Genomic DNA, 24,264 nt, shown 5'->3' on the forward strand with positions numbered 1-24,264 from the left:
GTGTGTGTGTGTGTGTGTGTGTGTGTGTGTGTGTGTGTGTGTGTGTGTGTGTGTGTGTGTTTTGTGAGTTAGATTAAATGTGTTGTGAGCCGTCTGACCAGAACAGTTGGTTTGGCTCCACATGAGTCCCTCAGGAACAGTGAAACATCTGCACTATCTGCCACTGTTTCAAATCAATAATTATCCCTGTCTTCAGTGTGAAACACGCAGGGAGTAAATAAAACCAAACAAAACTAAAACTGGAGAATTGATTTGGAATGGCTAGTTTGAAACAGATGGAAGTGGTTATGCGTGCCTGCGTGTTGTGCGTGAGTAGACAGGGTTAATTAGCGAGCAGGCAGAGATCCTATCTTTTTTTTTTTTTAACAGGGACAGTTTCTTCACTGTGTCACTGTTGTCCCATGCTGTGCCACACTTGCCAGGGCACCTGTCTTGTCTCCGATGCTAATACTGTTTACTTTTCTCTGCGTGACAGAGCCAAGTCAGCATCAACACACACACACACACACACACACAATTTTCTGTGTGATCATATGACAGCAAGCTACTGCCCTGTTTAGGCATGTACTTTGTTGTTGACTCATTCTTTATTCGTTATTTTATTATTAGTTGATCCCACTGACTGGAAATCTCTTCTACGTGGGATACCTGTTCGAAGTTGGCAGCAAACAAACAGTGAGCTACAAGGCCTTTTTAGCCCTGAAGGAGAGAAAGAAAGCCACTTGACCCTGTTCTAAACATGTTTGTGATAAATATTGAGCTAACGCGCTTGGCTCTGTGTTTGCCCATTCTTCCAGTTAGAAATTAGATGTCTAGATAGACCTATTTGTAGTCAGAACGCGAGATACTTGTTTGACAATGCGCTAGTTGGCCTTATTCTTTGAGCCAGAGTGTAAGAGATACGCGGCCCTGTTTGGTCGTATTACACGTGTCAGTAGTATATTACTGGACTGCATCACTTCCTTCTATTTTGCCTTGCCCGTCATCCCTCTCTGTGTTCTTTGTGATAAATAGTCCACTGTAACACTTGGCCCAGCTTGGCCCCATGTTTTGTGACAGAGAGTGAGCTACTTGGTCCTGGTTGGCTCCTGTTGCTTGTCAGTACACTCAGAAAGAAAAGGTGCTTTTTAGAACCTAAAAAGGTTATTTAGCTGTCCCCATAGGAGAACCCTTTGAAGAACCCTTTTGGTTCCAGGTAGAACCCTGGAACTTTGGAACACTTTTTCTAAGAGTGTAGTAAAGAACTCACCCCATTTGCCCTGTGTTAGTCTCTCTCTCTCCCCCTCTCCCTCTCTCTCTCCCCATTGCTCTTTCTCCCTCTCTTTCTCTCTCTCTCGCTGACGACCATGTCTTATCTCTCCTCCGTAATCATACAGAGAAGACAAGGGAAGACAGTCGGTCCCAGAGAAAGATAAATGAATGACCCTGTATGGATAATACATCAATTCCAGTGGAAAGCCGGGAGAAGAACATGTGCAACACTTACGTCAGCGGTAGAGAGAGAAAACGGGAATGCTGTGTTCATAAAACATTTATTCAGCACTTCTGTCTGGTGGATGGGAGCTATAGCATTTATCCCTATATACACAGCCTTACTGTACCCCTAATCTTAGTTACCCAAAAGTACAATTCTTGTTTTCCTGAATTTTTATGATATAGGCCATTTTTACTTTGTGGCTGTGGAATCTAGTGGACACCGTTTATCATCCTCACAAGGATTTGAAAATCACGCACCAGTTTAAGCACCATCTTTGCCCAATCCTGATTTGTCCAAATAATCAAAGCTGAAAACCCTAAAACAGGAACTATTTCTGCTCGTAATCACATAATTCTACATGCCTCCGAGAATCTATCCACGAGAGATTATTGTAAGATGGGGAGGTGTGTTCACTTTAAGATGGGGAGGTGTGTTTATTTGTGCTGCCTGTGCCAGTCTCATGGGATTTGTGTTTTTATGAGTTGTATTTGTTTTTCCATATGGTGCACTATTACATTCTTTAATGATTTATGCGAGCAAACCTCCCACAGTTTTATCCTACATTATTACCCTGGATTTTGTATTGAGCTGTTTACCAACCAAACCAACAACATCAAATGTTATAGGTTGTGCATCAACATGTTGTCTTCAAATAGCCATAGTCTTCCTGCAGAAAATGAATAACTATTTTCCAGACAATTCAGTACTTGAGGCTTTACTGGTCCTGGGGAAACATATTGCTGATCATTTGTCCCTGTCTTAGAAATCCTGCCCAGTGAACCTGTGGTTCAGGGTCTTTTTGGGGTCAGAGTGTGTGTCTGTGTGTGTGCGTGTGTCCGTGTGAGTGTGTCCCTCTGGGTCACGGTGTCCCTGAGGTGCCGTTGACCTGAGGGTGTGTATGAGTACAGGATCATTGACTAGGACAGAAATAGCAGCCATCTGATTCAATCAGCAGCCTTGATCTAATTTAGTGCACGGTCTTAACTCTGTGTGAGTGTGTTTGTTGAGGTTGGGGGTAGGGGTAGGGAGTAAAGGTGTGTGTAAAAACTCCTTGTCCTAAAAAATGTTAATGGAGATTGTACTTCACATACAAAACCAATGTATCCAAAGTCAGTCTGTCATTTTTCTATGATAACAGAACATCCAGTTTATCATACATCCCCTGTGCGACCACATCAGAGTGAAAACAGCAGGTTCAGAAAGGACATCCAAACTAATTCAACTGAACAACTAATAAGTCACAAAATCAATTACTCAGCCCTCAATTAGAAGCATAGCTTTAAAGTCATGGCCATCATGATTGGTCACACCCCTGACATCCCTAAATACCTTTTCTTTGAATGGGATGTTTTAGCTGTCAGGGAAGGGAGGAAAAGTCTCCAAACTTTTTTTAAAAAACTGAAAAACTGAAATGAAATTGATCCGAAATGCTTCCATGCCACCAGTAGAACAGGTTTAAATTTATTCAAATTCACTCATTTGAAATCCATTTTATCACAGGGAAAAAGGGAGAGAAAAAAAGTTTTCAATTTGTCAAGATGTTGCCAACAGGAACTCTATCCATTATTTTATTTTTTTACCTTCCTAGAATTGCTTCCTATTGGCATATTTCTCCTTTTTACAACTTCCATGGGGGCTTCCCACTTGGGACAGACGTCAAATCAAATGTCTATTCCACGTCATTTAATATTGTTACATTACAGCCTTATTCTAAAATGGATTAAATCGTTTTCCCGCCCCTCATCATTCTACACACAATACCCCATAATGACAAAGCAGAAACAGGTTTTTAGACATTTTTGCAAAAAAAAACATATTTTTTAAATAAAAATTAAATATTACATTTACATAAGTATTCAGACCCTTTACTCAGTACTTTGTTGACGCACCTTTGGCTGCAATTAGAGCATAGAGTCATTTTGGGTATGATGCTACAAGCTTGGCACACCTGTATTTGGGGAGTTTCTCCCATTCTTCTCTGCAGATCCTCTCAAGCTCTGTCAGGGTGGATGGGGAGCGTTGCTGCAGAGCTATTTTCAGTTCTCTCCAGAGATGTTCATGTCTGGGCTCTGTCTGGGCCACCTAAGGACATTCAGAGACTTGTCCCGAAGCCACTCCTGCATTGTATTGGCTGTGTGCTTAGGATCTCTCTGTACTTTGCTCTGTTCATCTTTCCCTCAATCCTGACTAGTTTCACAGTCCTTGCCTCTGATAAACATCCCCACAGCATGATGCTGCCACCACCATGCTTCACCGTAGGAATGGTGCCAAGTTTCCTTCAGACGTGACGCTTGGCATTCAGACCAAAGAGTTCAATCTTGGGTTCAGCAGACCAGAGAATCCTATTTCTCATAGTCTGACAGTCTTTAGTTGCCTTTTGGCATACTCCAAGTGGGCTGTCATGTGCCTTTTACTGAGGAGTGGCTTCCGTTTGGGCACTCTACAATAAAGGCCTGATTTTTGGAGTGCTGCAGAGATGTTTGTCCTTCTGGAAGGTTCTCCCATCTCCACAGAGGAACTCTAGACCTCTGTCAGAGCTCTAGGAAGAGACTTGGTGGTTCCAACCACCACTTGGTGGTTCTTCCATTTAAGAATGATGGAGGCCACTGTGTTCTTGGGGACCTTCAATGCTGCAGAAATGTTTTGGTACCCTTCCCCAGATCTGTACATCAACACAGTCCTGTCTTGGCACTCTATGGACAATTCCTTTGACCTCGTGGCTTAGTTTTTGCTTAGTTTTTGCCATGCACTGTCAATTGTGGGACCTTATATAGACATGTGTGTGCCTTTCCAAACTCTAATGTACTTGTCCTCTTGCTTAGTTGTGCACCGGGGCCTCCCACTCCTCTTTCTATTCTGGTTAGAGCCAGTTTGCGCTGTTCTATGAAGGGAGTAGTACACAGCATTGTATGAGATCTTCAGTTTCTTGGCAATTTTTTGCATGGAATAACCTTCATTTCTCAGAAAAATAATAGACAGACGAGTTTCAGAAGAAAGTTCTTTGTTTCTGGGCATTTGGAGCCTGTCATCGAACCCCCAAATGCTGATGCTCCAGATACTCAACTAGTCTAAAGAAGGCCAGTTTTATTGCTTCTTTAATCAGAACAACAGTTTTCAGCTCGGCCAACATATTTGCAAAAGGGTTTTCTAATTATAAATTAGCCTTTTAAAATGATAAACTTGGATTGGCTAACACAATGTGCCCTTGGAACACAGGAGTGATGGTTGCTGATAATGGGCCTCTTTACACCTATGTAGATTTTCCATTAAAAATCAGTCATTTCCAGCTACAATAGTCATTTACAACATTAACAGTGTCTAAACTGTATTTCTGATCTATTTGATGTTATTTTAATGGACAAAATATGTACTTTTCTTCCAAAAACAAGGACATTTCTAAGTGACCCCAAACTTTTGAACAGTAGTGTATATACTGAACAATTAGGCATATTTGGGCAGACTTGATACAACATTTTGAACAGAAATGTATTATATTTTACCAGATCGAATGTGTTATATTCTCCTACAATAATTTCACATTTCCACATACTTCAACGTGTTTCCTTTAAAATGGTATCAAGAATATGCATATTCTTACTTCAGCTCCTGAGCTACAGGCCTATAAGATTTGGGTATGTCATTTTAGGCGAAAATTGATCCTTAAGTTAAAGTCCCCGGCCACTAGCAGTGCCGCCTCTGGATGAGCATATTCTTGTTTGCTTATGGCCTTATACAGCTCATTGAGTGCGGTCTTAGTGCCAGCATCGGTTTGTGGTGGCAAATAGACTGCTACGTAGAATTTAAAAAATAAAACATCTTGGTAAATAGCGTGGTCTACAGCTTGAGGTACACTAACTCAGGAGAGCAAAACCTTGAGGCTTCCTTAATATTACAGACCACGCATCAGCGGATCTTATCGGAGGCTGCCGTTCTGTCTTGCCAATGCACAGAAAATACAGCTAACTGTGTATTATCAATGTCCTTGTTTAACAATGACTCTGTAAAAAAATCAGATATTACAGTTGTTCATGTCCCATTGATAGGATAGTCTTGAACAGAGCTCATCCAGTTTATTATGCAGTGATGGCACGTTCGCCATTAGAACAGAGGGTAAAGGTGGATTTTCCACTCGTCGACGCATTCTCAACAGACATCTGGCTTTTTGACCTTGGTGAATAACACTTATGCAGAGTCTATATACAGTGCCTTCGGAAAGTAGTCAGACCCCTTCACTTTTTCCACATTGTGTTAAGTTTCAGCCATCTAGTGGCCAAATTCTAAATTGCGCCTATAGTCCTAAGTCAGATAATGGCCTTTCTCTTGCATTAACATTAACAATGACTACAATGATCAATTTGATGTTATTTAAATGGACAAAAAAATGGCCTTTCTTTCAAAAACTTTTAAACGGGAGTGTACATAACTGTGCACTCTTCTCAAACAATAGCATGTTTTCACTGTAATAGCAACTGTAAATTGGACAGTGCAGATAGATTAACAAGAATTTAACTTCTTGGCGCACCCATCCCATTAGCGGGATCATTTTCGTCAACATTCGCTGAATTGCAGAGCGCCAAATTCAAATTAAATTACAAAAAATATTTAATTTTCATGAAATCACAGGTGCAATATAGCAAAACACAGCTTAGCTTGTTGTTAATCAACCTGGCGTGTCTGATCATTTTTTTTTTTAAAGCTTTACAGCAAAAGCTATCCAAGCGTTTACGTTAGGACATCTCTCTCAGCAGACAAAACATTACAAACAGCTAGCAGCAAAGTAGATTGGTCACGAAAGTCAGAAAAGCAATCAAATGAATCACTTACCTTTGATGATCTTCAGATGTTTTCACTCACGAGACACCCAGTTACACAATAAATGTTCCTTTTGTTCGATAAAGATTTATCTCCAAAAACCTCCATTTGGTTGGCGCGTTTTGTTCAGAAATACACAGACTCGTGCAGGTCATGACGGGCAGACTAAATTTCCAAATAGTATCCGTAAAGTTCATAGAAACATGTCAAACGTTTTTTATAATCAATCCTCAGGTTGTTTTTACAATAAATAATCAATAATATTTAAACCGGACCATAGCTTTTTCAATAGGAGAGAGAGAGAAAATCAAATCAAATCAAATCAGAGAGAAAATGTCTGCTCCAAGCTGTTGTGCATGCAAAACTCTGCTGGCACCCAGCCATCCACTGACACGATGTGATCCTTCATGCTCATTTTTCAGAATAAAAGCCTGAAACTATGTCTAAAGACTGTTCACACCATGTGGAAGCCATAGGGAACGGAATCTGGTTGATATCCCTTTAAATGGAGGCATGCAATGGAACAGGGAGATTCGTTTCTCTTAGGCACTTCCTTGTTGGATTTTCCTTAGGTTTTCGCCTGCAATATCAGTTCTGTTATACTCACAGACAATATTTTGACAGTTTTGGAAACTTTAGAGTGTTTTCTATCCTAATCTGACAATTATATGCATATTCTAGATTCTGGGCCTGAGAAATAGGCAGTTTCATCTGGGTACGTTTTTCATCCAAACATCAACTGCCCCTACACTCAACAGGTTAAGCTTTCTGCGCATAAAGATATGTCTATGTCCTGGGAAATGTCCTTGTTACTTACAACGTCATGCTAATCACATTAGCGCACATTAGCTCAAACATCCCGAGGGTGAGACGCCGATCTGTAGAGATCTTTAAGAGGTTTAATACAGGAAAACTGAAATCCGTTTTAACTAATTTCTACCAACATGTGCAACTAGAGAAAAAAAACCTCTAGAACACCTTTACTCCACACACAGAGACGTGAATCATTCTACTCGACTCTGACGCTCAGATGTGGCAGGGCTTGTAAACTATCACGGATTACAAAGGGAACCCCAGCCACGAGCTGACAAGTGACGCGAGCTAACCATACGAGCTAAAAGCATTTGAAGTTCACTTCGAGGCAAGCAACACGGAATCATGCATGAGAGTACCAGCTTTTCCGAACGACTGTGTGATCACATTCTCCATAGTTGATGTGAGTAAGCCCTTAAACAGGTTACCATTCACAATGCCACAGGGCCAGATGGATTACCAGGATGCGTACTCAGAGCATGCACTGACCAGATGGCAAGTGTCTATCATTTTCACCCTCTCCCTGACCCAGTCTGTAATACCTAAATGTTTCAAGCAGACCAGAATAGTCCCAGGGTCCAAGAACACCAAGGTAACCTGCCTAAGTGATTACCGCCCCGTAGCACTCCAATCTGTAGCCATGAAATGCTTTGAAAGGCTGGTCTTGGCTCACGTCAACACCATCGTCCCAGAAACCCTGGACCCACTCCAATTCGCATACCGCAGATCCACAGATGACGCAATCTCTATTGCATTCCACACTGTCCTTTCCTACCTGGACAAAAGGAACACATACAGTTGAAGTCGGAAGCTTACATACACTTAAGCTCGTTTTTCAACCACTCCACCTATTTTTTGTTAACAAACTATAGTTTTGGCAAGTCGGTTAGGACATCTACTTTGTGCATGAAACAAGTCATTTTTCCAACAATTGTTTACAGACAGATTATTTCACTTACAATTCACTGTATCACAATTCCAATGGATCAGAAGTTACATACACTAAGTTGACTGTGCCTTTAAACAGCTTGGAAAATTCCAGAAAATTATGTCATGGCTTTAGAAGCTTCTGATAGGCTAATTGACATAATTTGAGTCAATTGGAGGTGTACCTGTGAATGTATTTCAAGGCCTACCTTCAAATTCAGTGCCTCTTTGCTTGACATCATGGGAAAATCAAAAGAAATCAGCCAAGAACTCAGAAAAAAAATTGTGGAACTCCACAAGTATGGTTCATCCTTGGGAGCAATTTCCAAACGCCTGAAGGTGCCACGTTCATCTGTACAAACAATAGTACGCAAGTATAAATACCATGGGACCACGCAGCCGTCATACCGCTCAGAAAGGAGACGCTTTCTGTCTCCCAGAGATTCATGTATTTTGGTGTGAATAGTGCAAATCAATCCCAGAACAACAGCAAGGAACATGGTGAAGATGCTGGAGGAAACAGGTACAAAAGTATCTATATCCACAGTAAAACAAGTCCTATATCGACATAACATGAAAGGCCGCTCAGCTAGGAAGAAAACCGCCATAAAAAGCCAGACTACGGATTGCAACTGCACATGGGGACAAAGATCGTACTTTTTGAAGAAATGTCCTCTGGTCTGATGAAACAGGAATAGAACTGTTTGGCCATAATGACCATCGTTATGTTTGCTGGAAAGAAGGGGATGCTTGCAAGCTGAAGAGCACCATCCCAACCGTGAAGCACGGGGGTGGCAGCATCATGTTGTGGGTGTTCTTTGCTGCTGGAGGGACTGCCGCACTTCACAAATGGAGGAAAATTATGTAGATATATTGAAGCAACATCTCAAGACATCAGTCAGGAAGTTAAAGCTTGGTCGCAAAATGGGTCTTCTAAATGGACAATGACCCCAAGCATACTTCCAAAGTTGTGGCAAAATGGCTTAACGACAACAAAGTCAAGGTATTGGAGTGGCCATCACAAAGCCCTGACCTCAATCCTACAGAACATTTGTGGGCAGAACTGAAAACGTGTGTTAACAAGGAGGCCTGCAAACCTGACTCTGTCAGGAGAAATGGGCCAAAATTCCCTCAACTTATTGTGGGTAGCTTGTGGAAGGCTACCCGAAATGTTTGATCCAAGTTAAACAATTTAAAGGCAATGCTACCAAATACTAATTGAGTGTATGTAACCTTCTGACCCACTGAGAATGTGATGAAATAAATAAAAGCTGAAATAAATCATTCTCTCTACTATTATTCTGACATTTCACATTCTTAAAATGAAGTGGTAATCCTAACCGACCAAAGACAGGGAATTGTTACTAGGATTAAATGTCATGAATTGTGAAAAACTGAGTTTAAATGTATTTGGCTAAGGTGTATGTAAATGTCCAACTTCAACTGTATGTGTGAATGCTGTTCTTTGACTACAGCTCAGCAATCAACACCATTGTGCCCTCAAAGCTCATCGCTAAGCTAAGGACCCTGGGACTGAACACTTCCCTCTGCAACTGGATCCTGGACTTCCTGACGGGCTGCCCCAGGTGGTGAGGGTGGTCAACAACACATCCGCCACGCTGACCTTCAACGATGGTAGGCCTGATCAATGACGACAATGAGACAGCCTATATGGAGGAGATCAGAGACCTGACAGTGTGGTGCCAGGACAACAATCTCTCCCTCAACGTGAGCAAGACAAAGAAGATGACTGTGGACTACAGGAAAAGGAAGGCAGAGCACTTTACTCATGCATACATGTATATATTACCTCAATTACCTCGATAAACCCGTACCAGTGCACATTGATTCGGTACCGGGTACTCCTTCAACAGTGGAGCAAATAAATTCATAAAAAATCCTACAATGTGATTTTCTGGATTTTCTTTCTCATTTTGTCTGTCATAGTTGGAGTGTACCTATGATGAAAATTACAGGCCTCTCTCATCTTTTTAAGTGGGAGAACTTGCACAATTGGTGGCTGACTAAATACTTTTTTGCCCCACTGTATATAGACTCGTTTTTGTTACTGTACATTATTTTGTTGATAGTTTTTTCTGTTTATTTAGCAAATATTTTGTACTTCTTTTTTACAACGTTGCATTGTTGGTTAAGGGCTCATAAGTAAGCATTTCATGGTTGTATTCGGTGCATGTGACAAATAAAATTGTATTTGAAATAGATGAGGTGTCGACTGCGTTTGTGCTGATCCTACACTACCACGCATCCATAATCAGGGATTGTTCTGGGAATATTATTTAAGAGACCAATATTTGCTATGGTACTTTATCTGTGGGATGTTGGGGCTCAGGCAACATTACTCTTATTCCTGAGAGTAACATTTTAGAGTGTGTGTGTGTGTGTGTGTGTGTGTGTGTGTGTGTGTGTGTGTGTGTGTGTGTGTGTGTGTGTGTGTGTGTGTGTGTGTTTGAGATATATATAGAGAGAGAGTTCTAGATAGCAAATTTTTTCTAAGAGTGTAGGCAGAGAGAGAAAGAGAGAGAGAGGGGAGTCTAATTTACACTTGCGCCTTGATGAATGCGCCTTAATGAATGCGATCTCGAAGAACATCAGGGAAATTTACAAGACACATTGTCGACAGTGAAATCCACTTCTTAACAACGGTGCTTTTGATTGAATTCTGTTTAGACAGGAATGAACACACCCTGGCTTGTCTGTTGCTTCTCACTCAACTCTATCTTTCTATCCTTCGGTAACCCTCTGACCTACACAGACACACACGATACCCTGGGCTGTCCGTTTACTTAACGAAGCAAGTGAATGGGAGTGGGGAAGATTATATTGAGTTCTCCATGTTCTTAAATACAGATATGTCATAACAGGAGAGAGAACACCTTTGTTGCTGAAGGGGTTCAATCTCAGAAACACACAGACATGTGGACACAGTAGGCCTGGAGGGAATGAGGTGTAATTTATTTTGTTGCTGTGCAAGCGTGATGGGTCTGGCTAACAAATAGTTTCAGTGGAATCACGCACACACATATATAGAGATAGAGACATCAAGATGAACCCTCATTCAGAAACCCAAGGGGATATGTTACCTGATCTTATCTCGTTCTCACACCACCTACCCACCCCTTAGGATGCCAGCATGTGATAGGGAAAGGACACTGCACTTCAATAACACCCCTCACACTCACACACACACGCACACACATACACACACACACACACACACGCACACACACACACACACACACACCACACACTGTCAGTAATAACAGTCATACAACTCCATGGAGTCCACAGTGAAAGCTCTCTATATATTCTACCTCCCTGAAATGGGTGCAAAAATGGGGAAATCAGGCTAACGAGGTACAGATGCCAAGTAAACTCACATCCCTCTATTATAGAAAGAAATTAGATCATGCGTATGTTATTAAGAGTAAGGATTAACGTTGAGGTTTATAAACTGGGATAAATCTACATTCTTATCCCTCCTCTCCAGCTGTTACAGATTTATAATGCTGGCCCTCCTCTGCTTGTCACCGGTTGTTTTTCCCAACAGCGTTGTGTTAAGCTGTGGAGCTGGAGGAGGCATGAAGCCATTTGAATGGTTCCGTGTTTCTAACCTAGCCTGGGAAGATTGACTCTGCAGCTCTAGGCTACACTCTTAGAAAAAAAGCCTTTGAAGTACCCTTTTTGGTTCCAGGTAGAACGTTTTTGGGTTCCATGTAGGACCCTTTTCATCGAGGATTCTACCTGCAACCAAAAGCATCCTACCTGGACACAAACAGGCTTTTCGTATGGGGATGGCCGAAAACCCATTTTTTAGAGTGTATCCTGAGGATGGTGGTTCTACTAACCTTTCATTATACTCAGCGGAGGGTGAGGCAGTCTAACAACTAATCTCTCAATTCAATTCAGTTCAATTCAAGGGGCTTTATTGGCATGGGAAACATACCTTAACCTTGCCAAAGCAAGTGAAATGGATAAACAAAAGTGAAATGAACAATAAAAGGTTAACAGTAAACATTACACTAACAAAAGTTCCAAAACAATAAAGACATTACAAATGTCATATTATGTCTCTATACAGAGTTGTAACGATGTGCAAATAGTTAAAGTAAAAAAGTAAAAAATAAATCAACGTAAATACGGGTTGTATTTACAGTGGTGTTTGTTCTTCACTGGTTGCCCTTTTCTTGTGGCAACAGGTCACAAATCGTACTTCTGTGATTGCACACTGTGTTATTTCACCCAATAGATATGGGAGTTTACCAAATTAGATTTTAATTCTTTGTGGGTTTGTGTAATCTCAGGGAAATATGTGTCTCTAATATGGTCACACATTTGGTAGGAGGTTAGGAAGTGCAGCTCAGTTCCCACCTCATTTTGTGGACAGTGTGCACCTGGCCAGTCTTCCCTTGAGAGCCTGGTCTGCCTATGGCGACCTTTCTCAATAGCAAAGCTATGCTCACTGAGTCTGTACATATTCAAAGCTTTCCTTCATTTTGGGTCAGTCACAGGTATTCTGCCACTGTGTACTCTCTCTCTGTGTGTGTGTGTGTGTGTGTGTGTGTGTGTGTGTGTGTGTGTGTGTGTGTGTGTGTGTGTGTGTGTGTGTGTGTGTGTGTGTGTGTGTGTGTGTGTGTGTGTGTGTGTGTGTGTGTGTGTGTGTGTGTGTGTGTGTGTGCGTGTGTGTGCGTGTGTGCGTGCGTGCCTGCCTCTAGGAAGTGCTGGACATTAGGTATGCTGTCTACCCCCTCTCTATATTCAATGTGTATGCATCACATACAAATGACGTCACAGTTATCCATCACCTCAGTGTAGGAAGACATCTGTCTTTTATTCTGCTATCGGAAATCAGTAACTAAGGTCTGGAGGCCTCACTCCCCTGGTGACCTACTCAGACCACACAGGACAACTCAATCCATCTCAGAGCTCTTTTTTGTTGTTGACCTATTAGTCTCTCTGTTAATTTATATTTTAAACCTTCGGCTATATAGTGCCCTGCTGTGAAAACCTTTTCTTCAGGGTTACTGACAAAATGCCTACCCTTGTCCTCTCTTTCACCCAATTAAAGGATAGGAAGCAGAAGATGGCTGCCACTGTAAAAATAAATACAAATAAGTTGAGTCAACTTGAAAAATCATTGTAACCAGCTGCAACACAATTTCTAGTTTTTTCAACTTTAGGTCAAGAAAGTTCTGTTAATAACATGCATTCCTGAGTTGTCTCAACACATTTGCAAAGTAAACTAGAAAGCGTATTGCAGCTGGATGCCTTGACTCAACTTTTGATTACGTCGTCCCTACTTGGATGTAAGGATATCATCAGCTGAACTATACAGAGTAAGTTGGATAAACTGTACTGTAAATGATTGCTCAACTATGGAAATTATTTTGTTATCGACTGTTTAAAAAAATAAAAATTCAAACATGTATGTCAATTGTGCACTTAGAGTCCCATTTGACTCCTTTCCAGATTCAGACATGATTAAATTAATGGACCAGAGTTTTTTAAATACATGTTTTGTAGAATCATAGTGAAGACATCAAAACTATGAAATAACGCATATGGAATCATGTAGTAACCAAAAAAAGTGTTAAACAAATCAAAAGATATTTTATATTTCAGATTCTTCAAAGTAACCACCCATTGCCTTGGTGACAGCTTTGCACACTCTTGGCATACTCTCAACCAGTTTCATGAGGAATGCTTTTCCAAAAGTCTTGAAGGAGTTCCCACATATGCTGAGCACTTTTCCTTCACTCTGCGGTCAAACTCATCCCAAAACATCTCAATTGGGTTGAGGTCGGGTGATTGTGGCCAGGTCATCTGATGCAGCACTCCATCACTCTCCTTCTTGGTCAAATAGCCCTTACACAGCCTGGATGTATGTTGTGGGTCACTGTCCAGTTGAAAAACAAATGATAGTCCCACTAAGCACAAACCGGATGGGATGGCGTATCGCTGCAGAATGTTGTTGTAGCCATGCTGGTTTAGTGTGCCTTGAATTCAAAATAAATCAGAGACAGTGTCACCAGCAAAGCACCCCCACACCATCACAATTCCTCATCCATCACAGTGAGAACCACAGATGCGGAGATCATCGGTTTACCTACTCTGCGTCTCACAAAGACATGGCCGTTGGAACCAAAAATCTCAAATTTGGACTCATCAGACCAGAGGACAGATTTCCAATGGTCTAATGTCCAATGCTCGTGATTCTTAGCAAGTCTCTTCTTCTTATTGGTGTCCTTCAGTAGTTCTTTCTTAGCAGCAATTCGACCATGAAGGCCTGATTCACGCAATCTCCTCTGAACAGTTGATGTTAAGATGTGTCTGTTATTTGAACTCTGTAAGGGACCACATTTAGCAAGTGGTCACATGATGGCTCCGGCAGAAAATCTTGCGTAAAGTTCACAAGTAGCCATTTTTCCAATCGCTTCTTATGAGAAACCAATTGTCCCGACGGATATATTATTGAATATATATGTGAAAAACACCTTGAGGATTGATTCTAAACAACGTTTGCCATGTTTCTGTCGATATTATGGCGCTAATTTGGAAAAAAGTTTGGCGTTGTAGTGACTGCATTTTCCGGTCGATTTCTCAGCCAAACGTGAAGAACAAACGGAGCTATTTCGCCGACAAAAATAATGTTTTTGGAAAAAAGGAAAATTTGCTATCTAACTAGGAGTCTCCTGAGTGAAAACATCCGAAGTTCTTCAAAGGTAAATGATTTAAGTTGATTGCTTTTCTTATTTTCGTGAAAATATTGCCTGATGTTAGCAGAGCCTAGCCATAGCATTATGCCATGATAAACTTACACAGATGCTTGTCTAGCGTTGGCTGTAAAGCATATTTTGAAAATCTGAGATGACAGTGTGATTAACAAAAGGCTAAGCTGTGTCTCAATATATTTCATTTGTGATTTTCATGAATAGGAAGATTTTCTAGGAAGATTTATGTCCGCTGCGTTATGCTAATTAGTTTGAGGCGATGATTACACTCCCGCATGCGGGATGGGTAGTATAAAGAAGTCTGACCTCTTGCTCCTACTTGAGACGCAGACGTCCCAACTAGAGCTCTGGAAATGCAAATGCCCTACGCTAAACGCTAATAGTATTAGTTAAAACGCAAACGTTCATTAAAATACACATGCTTGGTATTGAATTAAAGCTACACTCGTTGTGAATCCAGGCACCAAGTCAGATTTTTAAAATGCTTTTCGGCGAAAGCATGAGAAGCTATTATCTGATAGCATGTAACACCCCAAAAGACCCGTAGGGGATGTAAACAAAATAATTAGCATAGTCGGCGCTACACAAACCGCACAATAAAATATAAAACGTTCATTACCTTTGACCATCTTCTTTGTTGGCACTCCTTGATGTCCCATAATCAATACTGGGTCTTTTTTTCGATTAAATCGGTCCATATATAGCCTAGATATCGATCTATGAAGACTGTGTGATAAACGGAAAAAAATAGCGTTTCATAACGTAACGTCATTTTTTAAAAGTTAAAAAGTCGACGATAAACTTTCACAAAACACTTCGAAATACTTTTCTAATGCAACTTTAGGTATTAGTACACGTTAATAAGCGATAAAAATCATCAGGAGGCGATGTAAATTCGATAGCTGGTCGTCTGGAAAAAATGTCCGGAAAAACACCGGGCCAATACATCAAGTTGGAGGTCGGAGGGAATCGGTTCCCTTTGGTCGGTTCTACCAAGAATCAAATCCGAATCAAATGAGAAGACTCTATACATCCTGTGGAAGCTGTAGGTACTGCAACCTCGGCCTCATTTAATACGGTTCACCTTTAACAATGGGTTGAAGTGGCACATGGATATTTTTTTCCATTTTCAGTGATCAGATTTTCCTGCGCTTTTCGATGAAACAGACGTTCTGTTATAGTCACAGCCGTGATTTAACCAGTTTTAGAAACGTTAGAGTGTTTTCTATACACACATACTAATCATATGCATATACTATATTCCTGGCATGAGTAGCAGGACGCCAAAATGTTGCGCGATTTTTAACAGAATGTTCGAAAAAGTAGGGGGTAGGCTTAAGAGGTTTTAACTTCTTTCGTCGAGCAATCCCGTATCCGGGAGCGTAATCATAGCCTCAAGCTCATTACCATAACGCAACATTAACTATTCATGACAATCGCAAATGAAATGAAAGAAATATATTCACTCACAAGCTTAGCCTTTTGTTAACAACACTGTCATCTCAGATTTTCAAAATATGCTTTTCAACCATAGCTACACAAGCATTTGTGTAAGAGTATTGATAGCTAGCATAGCATTAAACCTAGCATTCAGCAGGCAACATTTTCACAAAAACAAGAAAAGCATTCAAATAAAATCATTTACCTTTGAAGAACTTCGGATGTTTTCAATGAGGAGACTCTCAGTTAGATAGCAAATGTTCATTTTTTCCAAAAATATTATTTGTGTAGGAGAAATCGCTCCCTTTTGTTCATCACGTTTGGCTAAGAAAAAAAAATTCAGTCATTACAACGCCGAACTTTTTTCCAAATTAACTCCATAATATCGACAGAAAAATGGCAAACGTTGTTTAGAATCAATCCTCAAGGTGCTTTTCACATATCTATTCGATGATAAATCATTCGTGGCAGTTGGGTTTCTCCTCGGAAGCAAAAAATACACGCAATAATTGCGACGGAGGACACCAAGCGAGCACCTGGTAGATGTAGTGTAAAATGGTCAATCTTCCAATGATATGCCTACAAATACGTCACAATGCTGCAGACACCTTGGGGAAACGACAGAAAGTGTAAGCTCATTCCTGGCCCATTCACAGCCATATAAGGAGACATTGGAACACAGCGCCTTCAAAATCTGGGGCACTTCCTGTTTGAAATGTCATCTTGGTTTCGCCTGTAGCATCAGTTCTGTGGCACTCACAGACAATATCTTTGCAGTTTTGGAAACGTCAGAGTGTTTTCTTTCCAAAGCTGTCAATTATATGCATAGTCGAGCATCTTTTCGTGACAAAATATCTTGTTTAAAACAGGAACATTTTTTTATCCAAAAATTAAAAGAGCGCCCCCTATATCCAAGAAGTTAAGCAATTCTTTGGACTGGAATTTCTGAGACTGGTAACTCTAATGAACTTATCCTCTGCAGCAGAGGTAACTCTGGGTCTTCCTTTCCTGTGGCAGTCCTCATGAGAGCCAGTTTCATCATAGCACTTGATGGTTTTTGTGACTGCACTTTCCAGATTGTCTGACCTTCATGTCTTAAAGTAATGATGGACTGTTGTTTCTCTTTGCTTATTTGAGCTGTTCTTGCCATAATATGGACTTGGTATTTTACCAAATAGGGCTGTCTTATGTATACCACCATTACCTTGTCACAACACAACTGATTAGCTCAAACGCATTAAGAAGGAAATAAATTCCACAAATGAATTTTTAACAAGTCACACCTGATAATTGAAATGCATTCCAGGTAACTACCTCATGAAGCTGGTTGAGAGAATGCCAAGAGTGTGCAAAGCTGTCATCACGGCAAAGGGTGGCTACTTTGAAGAATCTAAAATATATTTTGATTTGTTTAACACTTTTTTGGATACTACATGATTCCATGTGTTATTTCATAGTTTTGATGTCTTCACTATTATTCTACAATGTAGAAAATAGTAAAAAAATAAAGAAAAACCTTTGAATGAGCAGGTGTGTTCGAACTTTTGACTGGTTCTGTATATATCCTGACTAACCACAGACCAGATAAACAGGTACAACAATCTTACTAATGGTTAAAACAAATTCACTTCTTTTTTTGGTATATCTCGTGTAATGCATCATATTTCAGCCTCTGAATACAACTGGCTGAAAGGCACTCTGGGAATTATGTTAATGAGGCACATGTATTTTAAGCCAACACATTTTAAGTTGCGGGTCTCAGCAAACTAAATTCTCTTGTGTGATCACGCCCGCAATATGTGTTGCAAACGTCATTATTTACATTACTCACATTATGCCAAATCATTGCGTTAGAGGAGAATTGCATGTCACCTCACCAATTTACCAAGTTAAGTCCAGCCAACTCCGTTTCATCCACAAAATAAAAACAATAACTAAGGTGCTGGGGCAGGCAGTGCCGCTGTTTCCCCTCATAAGGATTCCATCTTTAAGCTACAGTACATGGATTTTTTTCTTAGTTGCATGTTTTACAGTGTACTATATCAGGGTTTCCCAAACTCAACCCTTCCTCTCTTTTACTACTGTTTTCCTCTCATCACCCCTTTCCTAGCTCTCTCCCTCCTTTCTCACCTCCATCTTCGGTTAGCTGACTCTCTCTGTGTGTGTGTGTGTGTGTGTGTGTGTGTGTGTGTGTGTGTGTGTGTGTGTGTGTGTGTGTGTGTGTGTGTGTGTGTGTGTGTGTGTGTGTGTGGTGTGTGAGAGAGAGTTTGTCGCTGGTTGAGGGTTATGTGGGTGGCAGCTCAGAGCGTTTCCCAGCGTTTCCTGTGACCTACATGTATCCTAAGGAGCCTGTCTAACTGACAGACACAGCATGGTGTTAGTCCACGCACGCACACACATACACACAAACACACAGGCACACACCCACTCATGCACAGACAGAGGATGAACTACACCCAACACACGCCAATCAAAAACATGCATATGCACTCACACACACATACTCGCTGGAGGTCAGTTGTATAGCTCAGAGCGCTGTTAAGCATGAAACCAGGAGATGGAACAGTTTTGTCATTTTAAAAACATGAACAATGAATAAAATCCATCAACTGACCAGATACAGGTATTTGACCTTTAACGATGGGGATTAGACCCTTATCTCCAACCATTTGGCCCTTAGAGACTAGTATGTGGCCCTTATCTATGGGCCCCCATCATAATGCATCGGTGTGACTGTTGGCACGAGAGGGAGATAATCAGCTCCTCTTCAGACCCTTGAGCTTCATCTGCCTCATCTATCACTCGGACCACATCACACTGACTTAGCTTCCAGCCCTGTCACCATGGTGCATTATGTCTGTACCAGTGGAGGCTGCTGAGGGGAGAACGGCTCATAATAATGGTTGGAAAGGAGCAAATGGAAGGGCATCAAACACATGGAAACCATGGAAACCATGTGTTTGATGTATTTGATACAGTTCCACTGATTCCGCTCCAGCCTTTACCACAAGCCCGTCCTCCCCAATTAAGGTGCCACCAACCTCCTGTGGTCTGTACACTAGCTTAGCTTCTAGCCCTGTCACCATGGACCATAATGTCTCTACACTAGTTTAGCTTCTAGCCCTGTCACCATGGACCATAATGTCTGTACACTAGTTTAGCTTCTAGCCCTGTCACCATGGATCATGATGTCTGTACACTGGCTTCACAGGGTGACAGCTTGACAGGGGGCTGATACTCAGCGTCATATTTAATTTAAAAAATGCTCTGGCACTAAGACGCATGGAACTTCTATTTGAGAAAAATACATACATTAGAGTTGTGATGTTTGGGATTGATGGTTGATGGTAAAGACTCAAATCACACAGACAGACCTCTCTATGTTGTTCTCCATGCTGGGTCCCCAATTTTATTTGGTTTATTTTACCTTTATTTAACTAGGCAAGTCAGTTTAAGAACTTATTATTTCCTAGGAACAGTGGGTTAACTGCCTGTTCAGGGGCAGAATGACAGATTTGTACCTTGTCAGCTTGGGGGTTTGAATTTGCAACCTTGCGGTTACTAGTCCTACACTCGAACCACTTGGCTACCCTGCCGGCCCGATGTGGGTGGCATTTGTTCCAGCCCAGTCTAACACACCTGATGCTATTCAGCTTAATGAAAGTGTTGATGATTTGTTGACTAGTTCAATCAGGTGGTAAAGGGCAAGGCTGGGACAAACCCCTGGCCACACTGTAGCTCTCCTTGGTACCAGGAGGGAAGCACACTGTTGTAACTGTTTTAGTAGGTCACATCAGGCAACAGGAGCTCCAGTGGAGCTGTTTCATTTAATTCAGAACACTTTAATCTAGTGTGTAGCCCAGCGCTGGTTTACGTATTAACTGTACCTTGGGGGCATGTGTCTGTGGTTAGCCATTATTAGCAGTTAGCGGTGCTAGGAGATGAGAGGACTCCAGACCAGCCAGTCACTATTATGGTCTATTTGGATGACTCAAACCCCTTCTCCCAACTCTTTATCAGATCAAACATGAGCACACAAACCGCCCAGGGCCTATGGGTGAATTAAGTATCTCTTTTTGATTTTATGAGCGTGTTATTAGTCAATTGTAACTGTTAAGTTAGTCTGCATGCAGGGAATAGCTGTTGATGCTTTGTTGTGTGCAACAGGCTGTTTTATAAGCTGCTATGTGTTGCCTGTTCAACTGGGTCTGTTCACGGCTGTAGACTAATTAGATAGCAATGAACAAAAGGCTATTTTCGAAGTTGTTTTGGTTGACATTAAAAGGGGAACTGGGAAAAGTAGAGAGAGAGAGGGGGGAGTGTGTGTGTGTGCGTGCGCGCATGCGTGCATATGTGTGTGTGTGGACCCCTAAAATGAGATTGGACCCCTTCAGTAATAATGGTGTTCTCTCTCTCCTGTTTGGATTGATCTGTATTTCAAGGTCCAATGCAGACATTTTTATCTCAATATCAAATCATTTCTGGTTCAAATTAAGTACCTTAAAGTGATTGTTACCAATTAAAATTATAAAAAATTTACAAAAATGTCTTCTTAGTAAATAGCAATTTATAAAGCAATAATGTAGCTAGGACTGTCTGGGAGTGGTCTGAGTGGGGAAGGGAAAACTGAAACCTAGCTTTTATTGTCCTTAAAACAGACAGCCCTGTGTGTGTGTGTGTGTGTGTGTGTGTGTGTGTGTGTGTGTGTGTGTGTGTGTGTGTGTGTGTGTGTGTGTGTGTGTGTGTGTGTGTGTGTGTGTGTGTGTGTGTGTGTGTGTGTGTGTGTGTGTGTGTGTGTGTGTGTGTGTGTGTGTGTGTGTGTGTGTGCGTGTGCGTGCGTGCGTGCGTGCGTGCGTGCGTGCGTGCGTGCGTGCGTGCGTGTGTGTGTGTGTGTGCATCAGAGTGTTGCAAAAGTGGATGAACAGTGAATAGAGGAAACAGTGAGACTATTTACTAGAACTTTATAGATTTTCTGGGAAAAACTATGCCTTTGGTTGTAATTTTATGGCCAGTTTCTCGGTTTGGAAAGGCCTTGGATATATACAGCCTCTGAGCATAACTGGTGCTTTTCAGGTTTAGCTGTATCATGGTACTGCACGCTTTTTAGAAGGCAGATAATAGTCACTGTATGGCAGACTACACTAATGTTCTCACTACACAGGTTCCAAAGGGGTTCTTCGGCTTTTGGTTTCAGGTAGAATACTTTTGGTTTCCATGTAGAACACTCTGTGTAAATGGTTCTTCATGGAACCCAAAAGGGTTCTAACGGGAACCAAAAGGATTGTACTTGGAACCAAAAAAGGGTTCTTCAAAGGGTTCTCCTATGGGGACAGCAGAATAACCATTTTAGGTTCTAGATAGCACCTTTTTTCCAAGAATGTAGGATGATACATAGATTAGTGGCTTCACACACGTTTTTTTCAATCGGCACTATTCCTCCTGCCTCAGATGATCTCAAAGTGGCACCTGCCTCTCCATAATAGCTCTTTAGACGGTACACATGATACGGGTGTAGGTGATACCTTGATACTAGTGTACTACATCAAAACACTCACCTGTATAAGCATGTACTCTAAATCAGATTGAAGAGTTTTTGGCCAACTATAGTTGAATCAAATCTCACTTTAATATAAGTGTTTAGCATGTGACAGAGTTTCACGTTTTTGAAATACTCAAATCAAATCCAGCTGTGCAGATGGATTTGCCAGAGGCTAGACAGAGGCGGTGGGCTAGTTGGCTTTTATTAAAGAGAATTCGGAATATCCTGAGATATTCATGTTATTACTAATGTCTTCAGAGCCAAATCGATTATTTCCTGTATGTTGTGGTGGTATTTCAACACATTATTCTCAATTATCCTTTTATCCTGAATACTTTTTATATTCTTATCTTCTTGCTTAACAGGTAAAGATGAGGAGGCTTACTGAGGAACTGAGAGCTTCCCTGAACTCCTGAGTCACCCTGGCTTGTCGTCGGGCAGAGCAGAGAAACCAGTGTTTTTGACGGCCCTTTTGGCTCATAGTTAAACATGGATCAGCAGCTAACACAATGCATGTAGTGCAGTAGAGAAGACAAATATCTGACCCTGTATCGGGAGAATGTCTGCCTACTGGAGGATGGAAATAATGACCTTTGGATTGCAGGGTTTAAAACCAGGGTGGAGTTGTCTGTTATTGTATGATACTTCAGTCAAATTTCATTAATAAAACTATTTTGGAGCTCAGCCAAATTGCTATCTAGATTTCCTTTCTAATAGGTGTTCAACAGCTATTTAGAACAGTTTGAACGCACAGAAAGTACAAAGGCTATAAAGCCTAAATGTCTGCATTTTACCCCTTGCTGCACAATAAAAAATCATTAAAGAATGATCTTTGATTCTTTGTACTTAATGTGTGTGAAATATTGGAGTATGTGAAGCTAAAACAAAACATTTCAATGATTTATATCTGAATCATTTCTGAATCATTTATTATGAAAATAAAGTAGAAAGTTGAAAATCGGTGATTCAAATTATTTGGTCTTGACAGGTAAGATGGTATTTGATTGGAGTCACTCCATCACTTCAACTTTACTTAAAGAGGGAGAGGGAGAAATATAGAGAGAGTAAGAGACAGAGACAAAGAGAGAGAGAGAGAGATATATTATTATATATTATCTACCTCACTTGCATTGGCAATGTTAACACATGTTTCCCATGCCAATAAAGCCCTTGAATTGAATTGAATTGAATTGAGAGAGAGACAGAGAGAGACAGAGACAGAGCGAGAGCAACAGTGAGAAAGAGCGAGAGAAATAAGAAACATCCTGCCAGCTGTATTTGACACATCTCCACACATCCTCTTCTCTCTTGAGTTTTAATCAGGCACTGAGGACTGCCCTTAGCTCTCAGGGCTCAGAGGCTTGTCTGTCTACTGGGTGGTGAGAGGACATTTTTAACCCCTTTATCCTGTCCTCAACTCTGCCCTCTCCACTCCTCTTTTTCCTCCTCTCTTTTCCTCTGTTTAGTAATATAATATATGCCATTTAGCAGATGCTTTTATCCAAAGCAACTTAGAGTCATAAGTGCATACATTTTACGTAAGGGTGGTCCCGGGAATCAAACAAATTATTCTGGCATTGCAAATGCCATTCTCTACCAACTGAGCTACAGAGGACCAGCATTCTAAAGCGTTGAGTCAACCATTACCATTGCACGTAATGGGGCAAGAATTATGCACTCAGTAATGATCCAAATGAACCAGGGGGAACCAGACCTCAGTATAGATCCCCAGTATACACACCTGGGAAATATGTGGAGAAATATTCCATTGGGAAGCTGAGGAGATGAGTTGGCCAACTTAATTTACTAATCAAAATAATAAACAGACAATGTGTTCGTTTTTCATGTTTATAATAATAATGAGAGTAAATAACACATGGTATATGTTTATATTATTATCTTGTACATATGACAAATAGCCTATACTTTAATTTGATTAACCACACAAAGACATGTAGAGATCAATAAACTATAGGCTACTGCTGTACTACTTTGGTTGAATTTACAAAACATTATACAGATTGGGACTCCACATAGTAGTTTTATACCTTCCCAACTAAATGTGCAATTATCTCCTAACACCAAAATAGACTGTAGTTAGCAGAGGTAGACCATTCTTTTGTCTTCTAGCTAGTGAAAATAAGTGCTTTGTCTCCCTCTGCAGGTACATGGGTGTGATCAAATCAAATTGTTTTTGTCAAGTACACATACAGTGCAGCAATACTAAACAACACAAAACAATACACGCAAACCCAAAAAAGAAAAAGAAAGGAATTAAGAAAGGTAGAAATATTAGAACACGCAATGTCAGAGTCCGGAATATAAATATATATGTATATGATGGTGTGCATAGAAAGTATGGCAGTACATGAATAGAAAAGGTGAATACAGCAGTAGTTATATAGGATGAGCCTTGACTAGAATACAGTATATCGATATAAAGTGGGTAAAACAGTATGTAAACATTATTAAAGTGACCAGTGTTCAATGACTATATACAATACAGG

The 24,264-nt window shown here is 40.8% G+C and overlaps 1 protein-coding gene across 2 annotated transcripts in view; it reads left to right on the forward strand.

Annotated features, from left to right (window-relative positions):
* LOC112218095 (spermatogenesis-associated protein 7) overlaps nt 1-22,558 on the forward strand; it is a 61,478-nt gene extending 38,920 nt beyond the window's left edge. For both annotated transcript variants that reach the window (XM_024378694.1, XM_024378695.1), the window contains one exon: nt 22,123-22,558. In XM_024378694.1, the coding sequence (XP_024234462.1) occupies nt 22,123-22,173 (51 nt within the window). In that variant the 3' untranslated portion in view covers nt 22,174-22,558. The remainder of the gene's footprint in view (nt 1-22,122) is intronic.
* Nucleotides 22,559-24,264: the final 1,706 nt, after the last annotated feature.

Source organism: Oncorhynchus tshawytscha, linkage group LG18 (assembly GCF_018296145.1).
Source record: "Oncorhynchus tshawytscha isolate Ot180627B linkage group LG18, Otsh_v2.0, whole genome shotgun sequence".
Taxonomy (NCBI): domain Eukaryota; kingdom Metazoa; phylum Chordata; class Actinopteri; order Salmoniformes; family Salmonidae; genus Oncorhynchus; species Oncorhynchus tshawytscha.